Source organism: Hirundo rustica, chromosome Z, assembly GCF_015227805.2.
Source record: "Hirundo rustica isolate bHirRus1 chromosome Z, bHirRus1.pri.v3, whole genome shotgun sequence".
NCBI lineage: Eukaryota > Metazoa > Chordata > Aves > Passeriformes > Hirundinidae > Hirundo > Hirundo rustica.
This window is the reverse complement of record NC_053488.1, coordinates 1983968-2000025: the sequence shown is the minus strand read 5'-3', so window position 1 is coordinate 2000025 and position 16058 is coordinate 1983968. Positions and strand designations below refer to the sequence as shown.

Here is a 16058-nt window from a genome sequence, read left to right as displayed (position 1 = left end):
GGCAACAAATAAAAATGAGACTTATGATGGAAAAAAAAAAAATTGCAGACACCTACAGAACTTCTGGGGGTGAAATCCTGGTTCCTTTTAGCTCACTATGTCTCTAGCTTTTGCTTCAGCTGAGACAACATCAGAAGTTTGATGGCTGAGATAAATTTTCTGTAAACACTCCAGACATAAGACAGAACTTCTCAGATACTGCATCCAGCTTCCGTGGTGCTTGTCTGCCTGGCAACTTGCTTCACTGGAAGAAACTATCCAAAAAGAGAATGTGACAAAACAGTGACCTACAGTTACATTTTTCACTCCTCTTAATCTATGTAGGGCATATTTACGACTATAAGTGCAATAAGAAAGCTGCTTGTTTTAATGTTGATTCAGGTTAGATTCTGTCAGGGGAAAAGATGACTTACTGCAAATATGGTTTACTTGAAAATTTTTATCATTACACAAATCTGCAGCTTTAAGTTTATGTTACTATGATGTATCAGTCTTTTAAAAAGTGCTTAATAGTTTGTCTAAAAATACTTGCAGTCTGACAAGAATTTCTGCTTTTCTCTTTTAGGAACGATTATTGAAACCTCTTAGTGCTTTTATTGGGATGACTGGTGAGATGAGGGAACTTGCAATGGTTGTAAGCAAAGTAAGAGCAAATCTCCATGTCAGTTGTAGAGAGATGCTGGTTATCTTTGTCATCTGGGAATGCTGTTTGGTTTTTTTTACTGTCACTGGTAGTGCTTATTCTTGAATGTGCAAGTTATTTTTCTCTCCATGTAGCTCCCCAACAAGCCATTTCTTTACATGTAATGATGTTTCTTTCTGACACACAATGGGAGGAAATAATTAAGACTATTCCTTTCTAATGGGGAACAGGTAATTTAATCATGCTATGCAGACTGTCATGGCTTTCCTCTTTGCTACAAAAAAAAATTGCAATACTTCACTGGAAAGAGAGATTTAAATATATTAGCTAAAATCAACTATTATCTAATGTTTTATCTAGCTGTGATCAGATGGTGGGAAAAATCTTGGTTCCACTCTTTGGGTGAAATTTCCATTCCAGGCACAGGGCTGTAGTCAGTGTGGATTGGTGCCAATATCACAGCAGTATCTGAATTCTGAATGTATCTACTAGATATCATCAATCAAAATTATTATTAAACTCTGCATGATTTAGAATCAGAGAATCTTTTAGGTTGGAAAAGCTGTCTAAGGTCATCAGGTCAAACCATTCCCCCAGCACTGCCAAGGCCACCACTAATCCATGTGCCCAAATGCCACATTAACATGGCTTTTAAATCCCTCCAGGGGTGAGGATTCCACCACTGCCCTAGGCAGCTGTGCCAAGGCTTGATAAACCTTTCCATGAAGAAATTGTTCCTGACGTACACCCTGAACCTCCCTTGGCACAGCTTGAGGCTGTTTCCTCTCCTCCTGTCCCAAGCAGAGCTCAGCTGTCCCCTCCTATCAGGGAGTTGTGCAGAGCCACAAGGTTCCCCCTGAGCCTCCTTTTCTCCAGGCTCAGCCCTTTCCCATCTCCCTCAGCCTCTCCTGGGGCTCCAGCCCCTTCCCCAGCTCCCTCAGCCTCACCTGGGGCTCCAGCCCCTTCCCCAGCTCCCTCAGCCTCTCCTGGGGCTCCAGCCCCTTTCCCAGCTCCTTCAGCCTCTCCTGGGGCTCCAGCTCCTTCCCCAGCTCCCTTCCCTGCCCTGGACACGCTCCAGCCCCTCGGTGTCTCTCTTGTCCCCAGCACTGGAGGTGCCTCAGCAGTGCCGGCACAGGGGACAGGCCCTGCCCTGGGGCTGTGTCACACCATGGCTGGGACAGCCCAGGGACCACTGGCCTAGTACTTGTCCTGTGCCTTGCTTTGTGCAGCCTGTACAATCTGCACCCCCTGTGTGTTCTCACGTGGTGCAGTTGAGAGATGCTGTAACTGTAGGCTCTGCAAGTAGCGCTCTCATCCCAGCACTGCAGGAGCAGCATCAATAATACACCATATCCCAGGGCAGACTTGGGGATTTTTCCAGGATTGGCGGCTTGACCCCTGGAGGGAACCACAGCATTGTCAGCAGCATTTAATTTCTCTCCCGGGTTGAGGTGTAGTCTAACAAACAGGCCCTGGTCTGCTGGGGATCCATGGCTACAGCACACACAAATGCTTAGCATCCACCACTTTTGGATGAATCACTCATCATAAAAAGGATTCATAGCACCACAGTGTTTGGTAATTTTGTAACTTTCTGGATGTAAACATCACGAGTGGTATCAGCCTGGGTAAACCTGCTTATAATCATCTTTCTAAAAAGCCTGGAAGACTTTTGCTGACTGATTTTTATACCTGTGTATGGCCAAATTCTTGGTCCACGAGTTCTGTATTTGACATTTAGTAGAACTTCAGAAATGTCTTAGAAAATTTCCAGCCTTAAAGTAGGAAAATTTTCATTTGTTTCAATTCCTGTCTGGTGTTTTATTTATGGTAGACCTTTAAAATAATGCTGTTTTTGCTGCGACATTAACAAAAAAGCAATAAAAATTGCTTTCCCTTTGTTATGGTGTGTTTTTTTGAATTGTGCTCCATTATGCACAATTCAAAACTATGTGTTCCTCGTTGCTATGGTAATCAACACTGTATAAATCAATAAAAATAAATAGCATGTTATATCTATTTCATAACACAATCTAATTTAATTTGGAAACAGTTATGGAAGTCTACTTAATAGCAGAAATCTGATTCATCTTAATTCACTGTTAATAGACAGGGAAAGTGTAATCTACTCTATATAAATAATTTTTTCTAATTGTATTAAATCAACTTTTCCCCTTGGATACAACCACATAAATTTTCTTCAGTCTGTGTGGACTATTTTGTTGGATAGCAGAATTTATCCTGAGTATTTGTACTGAGGATATGATTTTTTTTTTGCAGAACAATTAGCCCCTGGAACACAAAGCCACAAAATATTATGAAGGCAAATGGAAAGATTCATAGAAGATTTGGAAAGTTTGATGAATTAAATGAAATTAATTTAGTGAGTGCTTCAGGGCATAGACTAATTACCGTCTATCTTTTGATAGATGCTTAGGGGAAAAATTTCTTCCTGTTGCAGAGTTTCTCACAGCTTTTCTTGCAGCATATAAAGTCTTGCAGAGCACGGAGTAAATAGAAAATTTTCACTGTTACTTACAACATAAGTAACAGGAATTAGCATTTTAATAGGTAATAATGTAAGTAATAGGTGCAGCCATAAAGTTACTGAGCATCAAGTTTTAAAAAATCCAGAGTATTTTCACTTTGCACATGAGTGAACTGTAGAACTTGTGACTACAAAATAAGCATGTTTTAAAAAGAGGGAAGAAAAAAATCACTGGAGAATTAGTGTGAAAATGTGTTTCAGCTCAAAAATTCAGATGTAATTTGAATTACTGAAGTCCATTGATAGGTGTCAACCTGAGCCAATGTGTCCGTATGATTGCTCTTACTTCTTTTTTCACATATCCAATCCCTGCAGCAAGAGACAAAATATTAGGGTTGGTGTACCTTCGTCTCACAATAGCTCTTGATATGTGGGCTGGTCCCTAAATTGAGCTAACAGAAAAGAGATCTGACGAAGATCTGCTCAGCATCTACATTTGGTAGCAATACATTAGGGAAACTGTGGCCTGCAGGGGAAGTGATTGCTGTGTATGCTTCCCTCCTGGGAGGTCCCTGGTCCCTAGGGTTAAATAATACAGCCTGTAACACTTAACAGCACTATTATTTTATCACTGAGTCGATCCTTTTACTTTGCCAGAGGTCATTATCTGACTGCAGCAGGAGTTTTGCTAACAAGATGTGATGTGTGTTGCAGGACATTTATCTCCATAAGCCGAATGTGAAGTGGGATGATATTATAGGACTAGATGCAGCTAAAAGGCTGGTCAAGGAAGCAGTTGTTTATCCCATAAAGGTAAGGTGCTAAATAGTTGTGAGGAAACCAGTGTTGGGCTCGTTAGCTTGTTTCCTTGCAATTAAAGTGGTGTTTTAGAGTTCTCAATGTTTCTGTGCTTTTGTAGGCCATTCCCGTTAGAACTGTTGGTGTTCCTGTTTCATGCCAGAACTATTCCTGTTCACACGTATTCTTCTATAAAAAAATTACCTTTCAGTATTAAAAGTGTAAAACTCTTTGGCACCTTTGGCATTGTAGGAAGTGCTGGATTTGGCCTGTATTAATTCCATGGAAAATGACTTACAGAAGAGAATGTCACATCAATTGTACTTGATAAAAGAAACCCACTGGAAACAAATTTCAAATAATAAATACAGCATTTTTCTCAGTGCTCGGATCATACATGTCACATTGTTTTGGTGTGGCTTTATGCCTCTCTTCAAACTGCTTGTGTTTCTTGAATGTGCTAGGAGCAGTGAAGGTGGGTTGCAGTTTGATTTAGATGGTACATTTTTAATTCCTGAACTACTTTCTTCTTCTACAGTATCCAGAGCTGTTTACTGGCATTCTGTCTCCTTGGAAAGGATTATTGCTGTATGGACCACCAGGTATGGAGAGCTTTTTACCACATCTTTGTGATTGTCACTGCTTCGTGTTTTTTCCCGTGGATAAATCATGGATGTCAATTAGATCAGACTGTTAAAAAAGAACATGTTCTATACATCAATTAAAAGGAATGTTGGATAGTTGTGTCCATCTCTGACACTCAAACCTGGCCTTTATTATGAGCTTTGGCTATTTTTATACCAAAATCTTCCAGAGACAACACTTACACTAACATTTCAGGGGAATGAAAACTCAGATCTCTGTTTTTACTCAGTTTGGACCATTTTAATCAAGTTTGGCATGATCCTATGATACGTCAATAAATCTGCCATGGACTTATCTCTGTAGTGAAAAATGCCTTTCCTATCTTCTGCTTTTAGGGGTTGTTTTGGAAATGGGGTGCAAGCTCTGCCTTCTTTCAGCTGGGTGATTTCCTTGTCCGTGCAGCTTCCCTGTTCCCTCTGTTCCACTTTGACACAAGGATGTGGCTGGAAAGGGGCAGAGGGCACAAGAACCACCTGAGTCAGTTTGCAGAGCCTGTCTCTGCAATGAACTTCATGTGTTCCTGTGAATGTTTAGATGTTCCTCCCACAGAAGGCATCTGACCATTTCAGCAGGAGATTTGGAGAATGCATTCGCAGTTTTGTATTAACTGAGTTTCTCCAAACAATCATGATAAAGCCACAAAATATTCTGAGGGCTGGAGCCCCTCTGCTCTGGAGCCAGCCCGGCACAGCTGGGGCTGCTCAGCTGCACAAGAGAAGGCTCCAGGGAGAGCTCCGAGCCCCTGCCAGGGCCTGAAGGGGCTCCAGGAGAGCTGCAGAGGGACTGGGGACAAGGCACCCAGGGACAGCACCCAGGGAATGGCTCCCAGTGCCAGAGGGCAGGCACAGCTGGGATCCTGGGAAGGAATTGGTCGCTGGGAGGGTGTTGAGGCCCTGGCACAGGTTTCCCAGAGCAGCTGTGGCTGCCCCTGGATCCCTGGCAGTGTCCAAGGCCAGGCTGGACAGGGCTTGGAGCAGCCTGGGACAGTGGAAGGTGTCTCTGGTCATTTTAGGGTTTTGGACTCAATGGCATTTAACGGTCCCTTTCAACCCAAACCATTTGATGAGTTTTTTACTGGTTTTACCTGACTGGTAGTTGGATGAGGGGAATTTATTCAGACATTTGCATTTTATTCATTTGGAGAGTGAATTTCTCAAACACTGTTGTTTGTAGGTACTGGAAAAACTTTGCTTGCTAAGGCTGTTGCCACAGAATGCAATACAACATTTTTCAACATATCAGCATCCACCATTGTCAGCAAATGGAGGGGGGATTCAGAAAAACTTGTCCGGGTAAGAATTACTCTCTCATTCATTATAGTTTAACAAACATCACATTCCCGCTTGAAGAACTGGGGCTCAGCACAGAACTGGAAACTCTGGATACTCATAATCTTCTCTGATTTAGACAAAACATGACTTTGATTATACCTAGTTCTGAAAGCAGGAATAACATCACTTCTGCAGAAATCTCATAATGGATTCTTGCTGTGGGCCTTCAGTTCTATAATGTAAGATGTAGCAGATGTTCTGAAGGCAGCAAAGATCTTTGCCTGATTAGGGGTCGGACAATCAGAGTTCCAAACTAGCGTCTGCTTAGTGACCTCTTCAGAGCACTTCACATCCATTTTGCAGGGGTTGGCTCCTAGGCATCCTGGAAAATGTAATTTAGATTCCCAAATTCCCAACCATTCTTCATGGCACGAAATGTGCAAAGAACTCCCTTGTCACAAAGATCTTCTAGTCAAAATGTATATTTAATGTTGTTTCAAGGAAGGTAGTTTGTTGGCAAATGGGCAAATGCATTTTTGTGTGTAAACCAGCAGGGAGTGTGCATGGCTCAGCTGTGGTACAAAAAAATTCAGGGTTTCAGGTGTAGCATCCTTGCCTATCTGAATCTCTCCGTAACATACACCAGCTCAGTGGAAAGCCACACACCCTTAACCTGCCTTACCCTCATTTCTTGGCCTGCACTTTAGGTAAATACAGAGCTCTTGGAAACAAATAACCACAGCAAACTGTTCTCTGCAAATGGCATTTTTTACTCTCCCTTGAAATGTAGCCAATGGCTGCAGCACACTTACTTGTCCTACCTCCTTTGTCCTTTAAAATGGCACATTTTTCTTCTGACATTCCCTTTCTCTATTACTGATCCTCTTGACGTCTATCTCAGTAGCTTCCTGAATTTTCTTTTCTGGCAGGAGTGTGTGTGGGGACAGTCTGGCTTTTGTGAACGTGCTGCAGGACATGCATTGATATTGAATTTGTGGCATTTTACCCTTAGTTAAACTTAAGGCAGAATCAAAAAATGAAGTAACATTGTGGATTGGGAGAGCTCTAAGAAAAGTGATAAGAATATAAATTATGTGAATTTATATCCTAAAATCACATGAGGCTGGTGAAGGGGAAGTATATATGTGGTTTGTGGTCATTTGGAGCCAAATCCTCTCATCCTGTTTTGCTCAGTTCTACACCACATTTCTGTGATTTTATATATTTTATATATGTTATATATGTTATATATGTTATATATGTTATATATGTTATATATAACATATATTTTATATATTTTATATATTTTATATAAAATATATATTTTTTATATTTTATATATAAAATATATTATATTTCTAGTAAAATTGTATATTGGTCGTGGTCTACTTGGTACTTTGGGCAAATAACTTAAACCCTGTGTTTCACGCTCAAAGTGATGAAAATAATATCTATCTTTTAAAATTTAATTTTTTTAAGTGTTCAGATTTAAAAGTGATGGACTAAGATATATTTTTAGTGATACGTATCTAAAAACTCAAAAACTAGTTTTGCTCAAGAAGAACTGACAGTTTTTTCTTACTCCTAACACAGGCCTCTCCATGTTTACGGAAAATTAGATGAAACTTCATTCTCCAAGGAACAGATCCACATTTTTTGTTTCAGCTTGATAGTCCATTTTTTTATTCGTGATTGTTCAAGCAATTTATGTTTGTTTTGATCAGGAAAAAAATGAGTGCTTGATTCTTATCAAAAGAATCAGTGCATTTTCTTTCATTATGCTTCAGCTGACCTGCAATTTTTTCCCTCAAATCCTTATTTTAAAATAAGTACAAATGGAGCAACAACAAAAGGCACATGTTTAATCTCAATAACAATTTAGGAGTTCCCAGAATCCTCTGAAGGATCATTTTCTTCTATCCCATTATTCTCAGGGTACTCTGATAGGATTTAGACAGAAAGATTTACACATAAAGACAGGATTACAAGGCTGTGTTCTTTATATCTCCTTTACAAACCTCTCAGATTTTGAGAGGATTCAGGGACCCTCAGCCTACCCAGAGCTTTTTCCCAGCAGATATCCCTTGGGATGTGAGTGCTGTTAATTTATCTTCCATGCCAGTTCACTTTAATGCCTTCTTGTGTTAGTTTCTCTTTCACATTTACTCTTCTCTCTGACAGGTGTTGTTTGAGCTTGCCCGGTACCACGCTCCTTCCACAATTTTCTTGGATGAGCTGGAGTCAGTTATGAGTCAAAGAGGCACTGCTCCTGGGTAACTGGTGGGACCACTTTGGGGATTAAAAGAGAGAGGTTCAGTGGTTGTATCAGACTTTGGGGATTAAAAGAGAGAGGTGCAGTGGCTGTGTCAGTCACCACAGAGAAGCAAGACAGGTTGTGTGAGGATTAGCAAGGGGCTGGCTACAGGGACAGCAAGAGGGAGGGAGGTGCAGGGCTTTATAACCACTTGTGCTGTACTTCAAAGGGATTTGAAATGGAAATAAAGGGCAGTGGTGAGGGAAACAACAGGTGACTTGCTAGAGGTAAGTAAGAAGCAGCTTATTTTGTGACACACTGAATATAGGCATAGCAGAGTAATAGGGAGTGTACACAGTGGAATGGCATTTTCATCAGTGACAGAATTTGGTGGCATTGTCAGGACTTCCTGTTGCAGGAGTCGGAGCATGTTGTTACTTGAACCCAAGATGTAGAGAGTTTATAGTTAAAAACACATTAAAAAGGTTAGGGATGGGAAAGAATCTGGAGAAATATAAAAATATTGTTACAACCATTAGGAACCCATTACAGGGGATTTTATGTACAGTGAATTACACAATCACTTTATATTATATTGTATATCTATATTGTACGCTTACTATTTGTAAATAGAATATGCCTTATTGTAAAGATGCTACTTGTAGTCATTCTCATTTAATAGATGCAAATTATGAGCCAAATTTGTCCTTCATATGTACTTTAAAAACTCACATTAACATCACTGGGTTATATATTCTAATGAGGACTTTTATCCTAATTGTACTTATTTTTACATGTACTTATTAAATACTGACTTGGCATTGATGTTTGAATGCCTTTGCAGAAATAAATCATTAAACCTGAACTGCAGACCTTACCATCTAAGGTCCTGATGTTTTCCCTGGGCTTGATCCAGGAGTTTCCAAGAGCTTCACATCTGGAACCAAGAGTTCCAGCTGGTTTTCTGCAAAACAGATTACCTGTATCGGGGCCAGAATTCTTAGCACTTTGCTTAAGTTCTCCTTTTTAGAAGGATCCTTTATGTGTGGTCTCTGCCCCATTTCTAAATTTGTACCGGTATGGCTTATTTTTCTGTTTACTTTTGATAGAACATTTTGCAAAATGTTGAATTCAGTAGTAGGTTTATCTTCTTGTGGCAGCTTCACATTCACTCACAGAAAAATGCTACCCTGAAGAGGTTGGTGTACTGGTTATTGAACAGCAACTATCACATTATAAGAATTCCCTGCCACAGATCAATCAATCAGTCAATCAATCGATTGGAGCCCTAGCTGTTTCGCAGTAAATGTTGGTCTTGCATGGAGATTAACATGAAAAAAAAATTTTCTTTGGACTCAGTAATAGTGAATTCTCCTCACTCTAATGCACTCTGAAAAGAGTCCATTTAAGTAATCATTAGAAAGCTTGATTTTAATGCTTAGATGTTAGCTAATGGAGCTTAATCATGCTTTGAACTGGGGCAAAACTGTGACAGGGGCTCAGTTGCTGTGAATGACACTGTATAAATAAAGATGATTAATGCACTGAGCAAATAATATTTCTCTGAATCTTGGTAGCGGTGAACATGAAGGAAGTCGGCGGATGAAAACAGAATTACTGGTGCAGATGGATGGCTTGGCCCGATCTGATGATCTCGTATTTGTTTTAGCAGCTTCCAATCTGCCATGGTAAGATATCCAGAGAGTACATTTTGAATACATTTTCATGAGCTTCTAAGCACAGATAAAGATTTTATTTAGACTTCTGCAGAAAAAGCCTTGATATTTGGTTAAAGCATTTAAAGATTAATTTGGAGCTTTTACTTTTAAGCTTTTCAATTCTTGCTATTTGTGTCACATGAGAATAATCCATAATAAAGTCAACATATGCTGGCCGTACCAGCTGCTAATATTTAAAATGGAGTATTTGACTTTATAGGCAAGTTATTTACTATGTTTAAGCTAAGAAGGGTTTTCAGCCTGGAACTGTAAGGTGCTTAAAACATCTGGTGCTTAGAAGGATACTCCATAAATAGGAATGTTGGATTTTATTCGTATCAAATGAGCCTTTAGAAAGTTGAAGGACAAAATTCTTCAGTTTCTTCAACACAATTTAGTATAGAAGATAAAACAGTTTTGGATTGGAACTGTGGAATTTCATCATGCTGGTTCTCAGGCTGGGCAGGACGTGTATTGGGAACAAGACGAGCTGGAGAGGATGAGGAAGCGAGGCAAAATTTGTAGTGTGACAACTGTGGATGCTCAGGAGAGGAGCTGCGGATCCTCACACCACTGAGATCTTTCTGGATACCCCTGTTCCTAAAAGGCACATGGACCTAAGTGGGTCTATTCCCCTCTCACATGGAGAGGAGCACAGCCTTGGGGTGAGAACAGGAGAAGACCGGACTCTTGTTTCCAGGGAGCTTCAACCCATGGTCTGGGAGTCATTTGTTGGAGCCAAGTGGGAGGTATTCCTGGTATGACCTCATGTGAGCCGCAGTTCAGTAGCATTTCACATGTCAAAACTTGAAATTTGACTTAAAGGTGCTTTGTTTAGTGAGATGACACTTGCCCAGCTCTGCAGTGTGACAGACGCAGAGCAGGAGACCTAAAACCAGCTGGGAGCCAGAGGGCTCTGCACCCACAAAGCCACAGGCTTCATTTATGGATTGTTTTTCAAGATTAGTGATTTTTGGCTGAATCTTATAAAGTTACCATGGGGACAAATGTTGGAAAAGCCTCTCTTTGTGACTGGAGAGCTCTGGGTTGTGATCAGCAGGGAGCATCTTGAGTCTGAAAGTCACTGAGTGTGTAACCACAGCTGCTTCCTTCTAAGTACTTACAAAAATTATAAAGTCCTGAAGCATAGATTATTTTGAACATACAAATGCACATTTTGGTTGTGCATATCACCACAAAGTCCATTGTGATATTTTATTCCTTTTGTCAGCTGGTTCCCTTTTTGTCAGGCCTGGCTGAAAAGGTCCAGGGAACAGGCAGATAGGATTAAACAACAGAAGTGGAGTTTCTGCCTGAGACTTAAGGCTCAAAGGTAATATTTTCATTCACTCCCATGTGGCAGGCAAGCCTAGTTTGTCGTGCCCAGGGTTTTCAGGCTCTTTAAGTGAGAGAATGGCTGTGTGAACACCTAAAATTTGTGGAGAAGTTAGCTGTAGCAAGTTAGGCTGGTCCCTACCCTGGCACAAAAGGGTGAGTGCAGAGCCACCATGGGCTTTTTTTATAGCCATAATAGCAAAGCCTGTGTGTTGGTTTCGGGGATTTATGTCTTGGACAAACTCATGAATTTAAATCAGTGCAAAATCCACCCCATTTTGTTACAGTATCTATATAAAAGCAACTGAGCTGAATTCAATTTAGCTGTGTTCCAGCTGTGTAAGAAAATGCTGAAAAAAAATAACTGCTCTCTGTGTGGGCAGTTAAGTTTGAAAGAGCATTAATACGTTTGTCTCTTTGTTAGTAATACACTATAAATGTTTACATTTTTGCAGCATTGTTGTCCTCAGAGAAGAAGATCTGAGCAGTGCATTGCACCTTTCTGTGGTCTCTTAAATTATCCTGTGAGATAATTATCCATGCAGAGAGATTTCGGCATGTGTTTTATTATCCTGTATCTGCCTTACACAATCAATAAGCTTTCTGGGAAGTTGTGTAAAATACACAGAATTCAGTTTTGAGTATTTTATGTATTTGATTTTTGGTCATTTTATAATACTGAACTTCTAATTTCTGCAAAATTGCTTCCTTGAAACATCCAAAATGACAGCCTTTTTTTAAGGTTGAGACAAAATAATGTTTCTGTTTTGAGGAACCTGCCCTCAAAGAAATCTGTCTGTGTATGTTGGAACAAGAGTGGCAGCTGAGGTGTTCATTTTTGAAAGTTTTATACCTGAGAGTTTAGAACTTCCTTTTGGAATTTCTCTCTTGTCTGGTGGAAATGTGCCTACCGCTGAGAAAATGCTTTAAGAAGGGGCTGGGCAAATGCTTAGAAAGGTGTTTGAGGGGTATGGAAAGCCTGGTGAAAGCCTGGGCTTCTCCAGCCTCAAGGAATTTGGGTTTACCTTCATCCAGAGAGGTCAGCAGGTTTTGAACCTCTTTTAGGATCCCAGCTATATATTTACAGATTATTTTTGTGAGTATTAGGTGAAATTTTGCTCCACTGAGAGACCCAGACTTCATCTCCACAGGAATATTTCATAACAAAATTTCAAAATACCTACTGCTACCTAAGTTGTGGCTTCACAGTACAGCCCTGTGCTCTTGCAAACATTTGTTGTTAAGCTGGATTTCAAGAGATTTGTTTAACATGGGTATTTATTGATCAGGGGAAAAAAAAATATTGTCAAGCTGCTTTTAGAAGAATGAAAAGAATCCTAAACAAAGCTCTTTACACTGTCCTAAGCTGCCCTGCAGCAACTGATCTTCCTCTCCTGCCCGTGCTTGCTGCCCAGCCCTGCTTTCTTGCTGCTCATCTGCAAGGTCTTCCTATTGACAAATTACTTATTGAAATGATTGAATGTAATTAAATAAAATAAAGGCCTTGTTAGTGAAGGAATAAAGAGATCCTTACTCACATAGTGAATGTTTCCTAATGTATCGGCACATTTAATTCAGTTTTCATTGCAGTGCTGTTTTCTTCTCGTCCTTACCCTCAGGATGGGTGGAGTTGTGGTGCACACCGATAGATTCTTACCTTCCAAACCAGACCATTCTGTGAATCTGTGATGCCTCCTAATGTTAATTGCAAAAAGTCATCCATCTTGTGGATCTGTAGAGCTTTGTTTATCTTTTCATTAGCATCTCTCAGTACTCCATTGGCTGTTGTTTCAGTGAATATTTAGGTTGGCTCAGTGCTTTGTATTCTGCTCTGGTTAATGTCACTTAACCTTGCATTTGATCACTGACAAAACAATCCAGCAACAACCTAAACACTCGAGATAACAAAAACATTGTTTCTTTATTTACCTCTTCAGCCAACAGGTCACTGTAACCTTCCGGATAAACAGAATCACAGTATCACAGAATCACAGATCGGTTTGGGTCGGCAGGGTCTTTAGAGCGCATATAGTTCCGCTCTCCTGCTGCGGGCAGGGACACCTTTCACTAGACCAGGTTGTTCAAGCGCTCTGGTTTTGAACACTTCAGGTGTGGGGCAGCCACAGAACAGCCGTGTCAGACCTTCTCTGGGCAGAGCGGAGAGACTTCTGTTGGAGACTTATTTATGGAACATGGCTAAGAAGGGCTCACGAAACTGTGTTCTTGAGGGGCCTGCAGCAGCAGGAGTGGTGGAAAATGTCATTGTTCGGAGGATTTACAGGCTATTTGCAGAGGCTGGCTGTGGTTGTCCTTAACCTGCAAAGGTTTTTTAGAGTACCTGTGTGGGCACCTCTAAAACCCTGAGGACTTTTGCCCTCTTTACACAGATAATGTTAATGTGGGTATTAATATGGGTAAATAATAGCAAAGTGTTATCAGCCAGAGTAATTATATCCAGCCAAGCAAGGCAATTTTTTAAAGTTGAGCTGAAAAATACATTTGGAAGGTGAAAGGAGACTAACACGGTTCTTTGCCTGTGCTGGGTGGGACCTTCTATGAGAGGCATTGCATTGAACATTGGACAGCACCAGAAACAGCCTAAAAATATCAATAATAATATCAATATAGCAACAGCAGTTGATTAACAAATTCTGGTATTTACTTCTGAGGCCGATTAGAAGCACAGAGGTGATTCTGGGTAAATTCCTGTTGTCCTCTGGGCTCCTGGTTTTCTGATTTTGTTTGGATCAGCACATGTGGAACAAGGTCTCCCAAACCAAGACATTTCTGGCGAGAGGGACACTTCTGTTCCTGCAGAGCTGACTGGCAGGCGTGCTAAGGTCTGGCAGGCACCTGTGTGGAGATTTTGGAGCCCATTTTTGTGTTTCTTTATCATGTGCTATGCCATAGAAAGCATTTGGTACTTAAAAAAAATTAGTGACAGAAATCAGCTCTGGTGTTGGGCTACAAATCCATCTTGAGCTGGCCTTGAACTCCCTGTAAACTTAAAGGGAGTTTCCCACAAGAAGCTCCATTTGTTGCTTTAATGATGACTTTGTTGGGAAAAATATTTCACCCAGGGAACTGGAGATAGGGGCAAGTTTATTTAAGTGTATCTGCAGTCCCAGGTGGCAGGTACAACCCTCCAGCAGCTGGTTCCTCATGCTCAGCCAGCACAGGTGGAAATTATTCTTAGGGCTTCTGTTCTTCTGCCTGCACAAGAAACTTTGAAGTGGGTTTCCTCTGGATGAGGTTTTCTTGCCAGGTATGAGGGCTAAATATTTTAAACTGGAATAAGGAGTCTAAATAAGATGAATGAATGGGGCCAGTAGAGAAAGACTGGTACAGGACCTTTTTCTTATCTTTTTTAGACAAAACATCATAACCAGTGTTGACATTGACAGAATCAGGGTTTTGGCTCACTGTCACATTTATCCAGCTTGTTCACTCTGCACATGATATTTTTTATAAAGAGAATGTCCTTTGTGGCTGATTATTTATAATAATAAAAGTTTAAATAAACAACAGACACAATATAAATAATGAAAAATATAAAAATTAATTGTAATTTGTGTTGCAGGAGGAGTCTCAGTTTGGCGTCCTGTTCTGCCGTAATACGCAGCCTCACATCCAAGACCTTCAGTCTGGATTTTATATCTGCTGAGCATCCCTTACTAAGCAGCAATTAATTAATCCTGAGAGTGCCCCAGACAGGCAATTTGTAGTGACTCCTTAAGAGCAGAGGGGGAAAGGGAGAGGTTGTTGCTGATGAGACATGCTGCAGATGAGTACCAGGGAGGGGGTTGGAAACTGCACCTTCTGACGGTTACTGTTAGCATCGGTGTCACAAGTAGCATATCACTGAACAGGAATACACTGGGTGATTAACCCCTTTTAAGATTTTTTGGCACATCTAGAGGCGAGGATCTTGCTGTCAAAGCCACGTCTCCCCGGCGAGGCGCGCTGAGACGCTCCCTCTCCTCCTCCTCTGCTTGCAGGGAGCTGGACTCTGCCATGCTGCGGCGGCTGGAGAAGAGGATCCTGGTGGACCTGCCAAGTCAAGGGGCACGGCGGGTGATGATCCAGCACTGGCTGCCCCCTCTGAGCAGCAGCGGCGGGGTGGAGCTGAGGACGGATCTGGACTACAGCCTGCTGAGCCAGGTGAGCAATGCTGCAGCTGCTCCTGGGCCACGGCGGTGACTGAGGGCTGGGACAGCACCTCAGCGTGCAGCCACTGCCTCACAGAGCTGGGCACACACCTCAGCTCTCCGGTGGCTCCAGCCCGGGGGACACTGCAGGACATGGGGCTAAGCACGGCACACACACACACACACGTGGAAATTGGCTTCACGCAGCTCTACTGGCAAAATGATGTGTCCTGGTCCTCTCTGCAGGGCCAGCTTTTCAGCCTTAAATACAGGGAGACTTCCAGCAACAGCAGATTTTACCACTGTTCTCACCAAGCTGGGAGGGCTTGGTTCATCAGGGTAATGAATGGTTAATTGTGTAGGGAAGGTCTGTCACAGCTCAGCAGAAATGAACATTTGACAGCGAAGGAATTCACTAAATACCCCATCTTCCTTCATTTAGCCCTTTGTCACATCCTGGATTCTTTGGAAACAGAATCCTAGAATGGTTTGGGTTGCAAGGGACTTCAAAGATCATCTTGTTTCAACCTCCAGCCCTAAGCAGGAGTACCTTCAATTAGCCCAGGTTGCTTAAGGTCCCAGCTCTTAAATATTTTTGTTTACCCAGCTGAGATTCTTACATCTGTTTACAGAGACAATACTGCTCAGTTCTGGGTTCATAAGGAAATACATTTACTTTATTAACCAGGAAAGCTGAGGATGGACTCAGAAAGGTGGGGTTTATGTGACATACAGAAAACTGGCATTTAGTAAGAGAA

General features: G+C 41.4%; 1 protein-coding gene across 5 annotated transcripts in view; it reads left to right on the top strand.

The window, feature by feature from the left end:
* The window catches only part of KATNAL2 (katanin catalytic subunit A1 like 2), a 28913-nt gene that overhangs the window by 11566 nt on the left and 1289 nt on the right, over positions 1-16058 (top strand). For all 5 annotated transcript variants that reach the window (XM_058424032.1, XM_040090033.1, XM_040090035.1 and 2 more), the window contains 7 exons: positions 566-643; positions 3846-3944; positions 4468-4531; positions 5748-5866; positions 8027-8118; positions 9677-9787; positions 15151-15313. In XM_058424032.1, coding sequence (XP_058280015.1) covers positions 566-643; positions 3846-3944; positions 4468-4531; positions 5748-5866; positions 8027-8118; positions 9677-9787; positions 15151-15313 — 726 coding nt within the window. The remainder of the gene's footprint in view (positions 1-565; positions 644-3845; positions 3945-4467; positions 4532-5747; positions 5867-8026; positions 8119-9676; positions 9788-15150; positions 15314-16058) is intronic.